Source organism: Azolla caroliniana, unplaced genomic scaffold (assembly GCF_043228905.1).
Source record: "Azolla caroliniana isolate FFs.n. ecotype wild unplaced genomic scaffold, voAzoCaro1.0.p SCAF_1, whole genome shotgun sequence".
Lineage (NCBI taxonomy): Eukaryota > Viridiplantae > Streptophyta > Polypodiopsida > Salviniales > Salviniaceae > Azolla > Azolla caroliniana.
This window is the reverse complement of record NW_028230436.1, coordinates 11,302,971-11,310,995: the sequence shown is the minus strand read 5'-3', so window position 1 is coordinate 11,310,995 and position 8,025 is coordinate 11,302,971. Positions and strand designations below refer to the sequence as shown.

Genomic DNA, 8,025 nt, shown 5'->3' with positions numbered 1-8,025 from the left:
CTTCTCATACGTCGAAATCAGAGAAATAGTTAGAGTATACTACCCGATTCACAAGGTAGGACTCTACTTATCATTCATGCATAGATGGTTAGGTCCTTACATGGTTTTGGCACAAATCGGACCACAGACATACCATCGAATTCCTTTGAGACGGTAGCTCAATATGTTGAATCAAACGCGTACCTATAACTACTCCCGATGCAGGCCGCAAGCTGCCAGTTGATGATCGGATCACATAACTCCCCCGATGTTGTTCCTGTTGATGACTCCAGTGTTGTTGTTGGAATGATGTCATTCCTCTTGATTATGCAACCAATGTTCCTCTTGTTTGTCTCTACGTTAACTATAAACCCCTTTTTTTTCAAAAAGGGAGGGGGGGAGTTTCATGATAAGCCATAGCACCCCTTTTTCAAAAAGATGGAAGTGTCGTGTAGTGGAGCAAGATTAGTAAGATTAGTTAGTTAGGAGAAACAACAAGAACATAAAGTTGTAACTGAAAGTATTATAAATAGAAACTAAGGAAATGACTGGGGGGTCATACTTTGGGTCATCTTCTATATTTTGGGTATGTTACAATATATATATCATACTTTTTGTACAATCCAATAAAATATGATTCAATTCAAAGAGTTTTTTACATAATTGACATAATTTGTGTGTAATTGTTAATCGATCAAGAGAGTTGTTGAGCAAACAAGAGAGAAAAAAACGTCATAGACAGAGTGTGTGATAGATATAGCTCAAGAGTTAAAGGTTGAATGGGAGAGTGTGAGATTGAAGAGAGAGCAAAATAGTCGATGGGAGAGAGAACTACAAAACAAGAGAGCTAATTGAGTGCAACATTGTGTGTAGCTATTGCTAGGCGATGTTTAGCGTTGCATATGAAATGTAGCATTTAACAAGACATACAAACATCATGTTAACGTTACAACACAATGCCCCAATTTTGTCATGGTCATATTTGAGGGCTAACTTTCCATGGACAAATATTGTTGAGTTTTTTTATAGAGAAATACTACATATCCAACATAGTAAGATGAAGTTTCCAATCTCTTGGTGGCATGTGGTTAATAGCAATGGGCCAACCAAATTTGTTGCCTCAACGATTATTCTCTATCTAGTGAGTTCATGGTAGAGTATATTGGAGTATTTGATGTGGCCCCCTCCACTAGAAAGAAGAAACCCAAATTCTTTGTAATTTGCGGTGTTGGCAAAATCTTGTTCGATGTAATGCGAGTGTGAACAAGCTCTTCAAGCACAGTTTAATCATGTATCTCAATTGCCACACTAGAATCACAAGAAAGAATCATGTAGACATCTATGATGTCTAGGACAAGGATTAGTCATTTTGGGTTGTAAAAGCTTAGCCAAAGGTATAAGAAATTATTTTTACCACCATACTATTAGTATACATGCATTAATGTTAGAGCTTATTAGCAAATATTGGGGAATCACTAGGTCTAGTAGTGGTGGCAGAGGGTGATGCTATTAGGATGACAACACTACAAAGGTTTTCATTTGGCAAGTGGGTAACCTCTAAGAGTTGCTTCGAGCATGTGTTATTTTTGTATAATTGTAGAGGAACACAATCACTGCTTTTTTGGCAGTGGATATGATGGCATAATTGGTGTAGTAGAATCCCCTTGTTTTATTATTTATATGCCTAATATAGAGTTCAACGACATGTTCGTTGCTTAAAAGGCATATTTGTATGGTAGTTCTCCTTGTTGGAGGCTTCAAGATCAAGCCAAGATCAATTAGATGTTTGTAGGTCTAATATAGGAAATCATGTTCACCATTCGTATTGGTCGTTAGGCAACATGACATAATAGGTCCATGCGGAGATTAAGTGATGAGGGAGACATTGGAGAATTGGATGGGATTCATTAGACATTGCACCTCATCCACTATCATTATACATTTTGTAATTACTATTTATATGGAGTCGGTGTGTGAATGTGTGCACATACACTTACCATGCATTGAAGTAAATAAATTGTTATTCTATCTTGCGGGAGGATCTATTACCTTGTTCTCATTAAAACACTAGTTCTTAGGCACGGTGGCATGTAAAGTAATTGCATTATCCAAAATATATGGGCTCAACTTTTGAAGTAGTTTCTACCTCATTGTTTGTGTAACAAAAATTATTCTGTGTAATGAAATGAATATCTACTTGAGCAGAAATCCTAAGCAGAGGACCTACATAAGGTAATGATTTTATAGCTCCATTTTTTGTCATACTAATTAATTATGCATTATTTGCTAAATCAATGGGATTAAGTTAACAAGGTTAAGTTTTTCTAACATGGCATTTACCATTGACATCATTTGCCACGAGTGACATGTGTATGTATATGTATAACTTATATACAATGTGCATTGAATAACCTGAAAGCATCCTCAAAGTTGAGCGTGTTTCATGATGCCATCATCCATTGGCCATAAAAAAACATTTGCTCAAGTTATGTTGGTTTGCATCATTTAATTGCAACCATGACATCTGATCACAACACACTTTTTAATAAAGATGTTAATAAATAATTTAATGTAGATATACTCAAAGAAAGCACACCCATTAAGACCTCTAGATTTATACAATGTCATTCCATTTAATCAGAGTGTACCTAGATATTGACATGTGTCACAAACACACAAACAGGTACATTATGCATAGTTCACATGTGCATATGACATGATGTGTAATAGACATATGATTCAGGCTAGTTAAGCGCAACGTCCAAACTGTTGTTGGGATGGCTTGAAAAACCAAAATAATCGTCTTCCATTCTCTTCTTGCACGTAATCAATCATTTTGAGAGGGGCCAATCGGTTACATGAATGATGAGACAACATGACAAAATGCAAGACTATGAAGTATGAAACCTATAACTATTTGTATAAATAATTGGTTTCATGATGTGCATGTTTAGAACATAAAAACATTTCCATAAAGTCATGTCGGTTTGTATCATTTAATCAAAATAAAATGGTGACATGTTTATTCATTCACGAATCACAACTAATGCAATAAACCAATAGCAAACCAATTTTTCGGGGATCTTGTCGCATTCACAAAACAATAGAACATGTATGCGAAAACAAACATAAGGGTGATGTTGTTTAATTGCGATCTCATTGCACACAACAATAATATAAAAAGTTGTACAATCGAGATGGTACATGGAATGTTTGTCGAATAGTAACGAGTGAGCGTTTCTAGTCATGCATTGAAGGGAGAGCAAAACAAGCATAAGAGAATGTTTTACGACAAAATTAATGCACATAAGAGGCAAAAAACGGCATACCTAAAAAACACCCCATTAGTTCTAAGTAAGGAGCCGGCAGCGAAATCACGACGATCACGTGGGTGGTGTGATACAAACACGTTGATCCAAAAATGCAAAAGGGAGGAGTTGAGATGAGTCAGGCAACACATCGATACCTATTACCAACACATTAGAAACAAATTACGTGTCGAGATTACATGCCCAGGGGCAAGGGACAATAACAAGCTTATCGTCACATAAGAAATGGGCGCAGAAATAGGTAGAGGTAGTAGTGTATGTGCTCAATTCAATTCATGTGTGATCAAGCTCTCCTATCAATCAATCAACCAACCAATATCATGGAGAAACTTGATTCCTTTTTTCTTTCTTTTGGCTAAGAGTTGGTTGGTTCTAACATATGAGATAGAGAGAGAGAGAGCATAGTAATGGAGGAGGAGGCCATAAATGATATACATATCATGATTCATCATCATGAAATAAAATCGTAAAGTATTTATGAAAAAAACCCCCACCCCTTTCATTGGAGGCTTTTGAAGATTCCAGATCTAGGGTTTCGAAGTACACACAGAGTGCAGAAACAGAGCACTCAGAGGAAAAAGAGTGTAAAACAGAGATAGCCATAGATTTTGCCTTCTCTTGGAGCTGTTTAAAACGTGGATAATATCAGGTAAGGTTCTTGTTTTCTCCTTTGCTGCATCTTTTCTTTTGAATTCCTTTTCCTTCACATTTTGGGTATGTTTATCTTGCGCAGCATCGTTTTCCATTCGATATTTGTACTCTTGTGGATGTATCTTCATTCTTAAAGCACAGAATTTCCATTCATTTATCTAGAGAAAAGTTAATTTCTTTCGCGTGAATTTTGTCATTCTAAATTCCTTCCTCTATTTTACTCTCGTTTTTTTTCTGATTTATTTGTTGTCGTATCTGTTTATATGTTGCTAGAATAACATCAATCCATATACGTATACATATACATATACAAACACATACATATACACATACAAACACATATACATATACATATAAACAGACACTAAGATTGAGCATAATTTTGCTTTTATTTTTCTTTCACTTATTGGTATATACTACTCCTTTTTATACTGGCTATATAGTTATATTATGTAATACCCTTTTTTATGCTGGTTATGTACTTATATTATGTATTATGTTGTACTTACTGCCTTGATGTTGACTATGTAGTAAGCTTTGTTTTGATGTCAACTATGTAAATATATAATGTATAACTTATTGTGTCAATGTTAGCTATGTCATACCATTTGTTTTGATGCCAATTACGTAATTAGACTATGTACTAATTGTTTTGTTGCAGTTCATGTAGTTATATTGTTTATTTTGTAAAAATATGGTTTTCCACATGTAATACAATTATCTATTGTTTTTACTCTTTTCGGATGCTGATTATTATCTCTATTGTTTTTATAATGCTGTAAACAAATATAGTTTTCCACATGTATTGAAGGCGTGTTCTCTTTCTTTACTCTTTGTTTGGGAAGTTGATTATTGACTCTTCACTGCTGAATGGAAGAACAACATGCCACGGGTAAAGAAGGTTCGGCACATTCATTCGATGCTCAGAAATTTGACGACACACTGATTATTGGGATGAATCATATATAAACATAATGGTGTAGGCTGTTTGATATTCTAATCAATAGGGATATTTAACCAAGTTTGGAATATCCCTCGAGTCAAATTGATCAGCTTCATTGATCCTGTTGTTACCAAGTATTATTGTCTTTTAATCATGAAGCCTACACTACCCCATCAATGGGCAACTAGGGAAAGTATTGATGAATCTATGTCCCCTTTTGATCACTCAAAGGATAATGGCCAAAATGGAAATGGTGGCAAACTTATCGACAGAGATGATCTTCAGCTAGTCCTAGGTTTGAGCACTACAGCTGAAAGTGTCCATAGTGAGCTTACTTATAGTAGTATGTCATGGGAAGTGAATAGAAATGAAGATTGCATGCCGATAGAGCTAAGCCTTGGATTTAAACATCATGGCTTATCAGAGCACCGAGGTTATGATTCTCGTTCTTCAACAAATTTGAACTTGATTCCTTCTGGACAATCCGATTTTCTCAATGAATCCAGATTGAAAAGCTTTACAAATTCTAGGAACCAGAGACTGTCATTTTCTAGTGTAGAGAATGAAGTTGTGTATTCACAGCTGAGATTGGCTGGGAATTCATTTTCAGATGATTCAGATAGTGTGACAGGAATGTGGTATAATGACTTTAATATCCATAATACACCTCAGAAAGTAAATGCTATGTTAGATGAAGGCTCCACAAGTGCTGCAAAGAGGATGAAGCGAAGGAATCATGATGTAGTTAGTTCGCATGATGTTGGTCTTTGGCCAATTCAACCCAACGGAAAATTCTCACTAGCTGAAACTGAAGAAAGGTTGGTGAAAAAAGCTGATGAACCAAACACTATAAAATCTTGTTCTAGTAGCTCGTTTGTTAGTAGTGAACTGTCTCCATCATCTGGCATTGGTGTTCGGTCTAAGAAGACATGTAAGTTTCCTGGGTGTGAAACTGGTGCAAGAGGCACATCGGGTCTTTGTATTACACATGGTGGAGGAAGGCGATGCCAGAGGCCTAATTGTACAAAAGGTGCTGAGAGCCGAACAAACTTTTGCAAGACTCATGGTGGTGGTCCTCGATGCCAGAGCTTAGGATGCCTTAAAAGTGCTGAAGGACGGACAGACTTTTGCATTGCTCATGGTGGAGGTCATAGATGTGGATACGAAGGTTGTACAAAAGCTGCCAGAGGAAAGACTGGCAAATGCATCCGACATGGTGGTGGCAAGCGATGTCAGAGGGAAGGGTGTATTAAAAGTGCTGAAGGCATATCAGGGCTCTGCATATCTCATGGTGGAGGAAGGAGATGTCAATTTCCAGATTGTAGTAAAGGTGCACAAGGAAGCACTTTGTTTTGTAAAGGACATGGTGGTGGTAAGAGATGCATTTTTGAAGGTTGTACAAAAGGTGCAGAAGGAAGCACGTCGCTTTGCAAAGCTCATGGTGGCGGAAAAAGATGCACTTTTGGTGGCAATACGTGCACGAAAAGTGTTCATGGTGGCACTTTATTTTGTGTCGCTCATGGTGGTGGTAAAAGGTGTTCAGTCCCCGGTTGTACAAAAAGTGCAAGGGGAAGAACTGATTGTTGTGTGAAGCATGGAGGTGGAAAGCGTTGCAAATTTGACAATTGTGACAAAAGTGCACAAGGAAGTACAGATTTCTGTAAAGCTCATGGTGGTGGGAAAAGATGCTTTTGGTGTAGAGAAGGCTCAGTGTATGAAGCTCATAGTGATGAAAATGCACTTTTGGATCAATTTGCTAGAAGTAAATCATCAGGAGTTTGTGCTTCTCATAGCATCTTTATGCAGCAGCTTATTGAGAGAAGTGGTTGTATGAACCCTCCTACATATTGCAATATAATGCCTACGCCAGCATCTTTTTCGGGTCATGGAGTGTCAGATCAACCATCCAAGTCTGAATCATCATCAAAAGGTAGTGAATTCCAATTTTCTGCCTCACATTCCAGTTCTATGCAATGTGATAGTGAGAAAGTAGAATACAAGCTTGATGCTGTTGATTCTGTTATACCACCATCGAATGGCATTGATCTGAACCCCATTCAAATGCATCAGAAAATGACTCTTCCAAAGACTTTCTCCAACAAGAAGGTGAATTTACCTCTGGTGCACAAACCTCTCCTCCAGAAGAGTAATAGAAGCTACAGCACTCACAATATGGTTTCAAATGAAACGTCATTGTTAATATCACCACCTTCAAATGATATGTCAATGTTTTCCTTCCCATCATTGGAACGAAGAGTCCATGGAGGCGGAATCATGGCTCTTCTAGCAAAGGAGGATTTGCATTAGAAAATTGGAAACCATCAACTTGGAAATTTGGAAAACAGACACCCAACCCATTGCAGATAATATTTATTGCGTGCATTCTCACATTTGCAGGTGTACATGCACATTATGTTATTGCTGTATATAAATAACCCATCTGTAGAGGTTCCCTTTTGGCATGTATTTATTGTCTTGTCCCAAACGAGTTTGAATTAGATTTCAACTCCTGTAATGTAAATTTGATTTGTACATAAAACTCTCATTGCATAATGGAAATTGATTCATGGAGTAAACTAGTAGTAGAAGTTGCTGTTGAGGAGTCTACATGTCCATTTTTTGGATGTGAAACATCCAATAATATGCTGTTGCTGTCGAGGAGTCTGCATCTCCGGTTTTTTGGATGTGAAACATCCAATAATATTCTGAGTCTCTATTGTGTTAGTTCTAAATTGAAGTTTGCATAATGAAAAAGCCTTAGTTGTGCATGGTTTTCTCATTAAGGAGATGCCAAATGATTATTGAAATTAAGAATGTTCAATACTTGAGATGATGCAAAACCCATGCATTTTATTACTGCACCAAGTAATAATATAATATATCCAATGCATTTGTAACAATAATGATAAGCCTTAAAATTTATGAGGTATACGTTTGATTTTCATCTATGCAATGATAAGCCTCATAATTTATAATTAAGTATACATATGATTTTCGTCTATGCATATGTAATTTTACTAGGAATATAGAGGAAACCACATTGCCTTTGGTATCATGTCATGGGCTTTCATTTGGAAGTAGCCATAGCACAACAGAAACCATGCAAATGCAAACATGAGTGGT

General features: G+C 36.7%; 1 protein-coding gene across 1 annotated transcript; it reads left to right on the top strand.

The window, feature by feature from the left end:
- The first annotated feature begins 4,787 nt into the window (after positions 1-4,787).
- On the top strand, positions 4,788-7,478 carry LOC147868975 (uncharacterized). The gene has a single exon (XM_087325379.1). The coding sequence runs from the start codon at positions 5,056-5,058 to the stop codon at positions 7,207-7,209; it is 2,154 nt and encodes a 717-aa protein (XP_087181505.1). The 5' UTR covers positions 4,788-5,055; the 3' UTR covers positions 7,210-7,478.
- Positions 7,479-8,025: the final 547 nt, after the last annotated feature.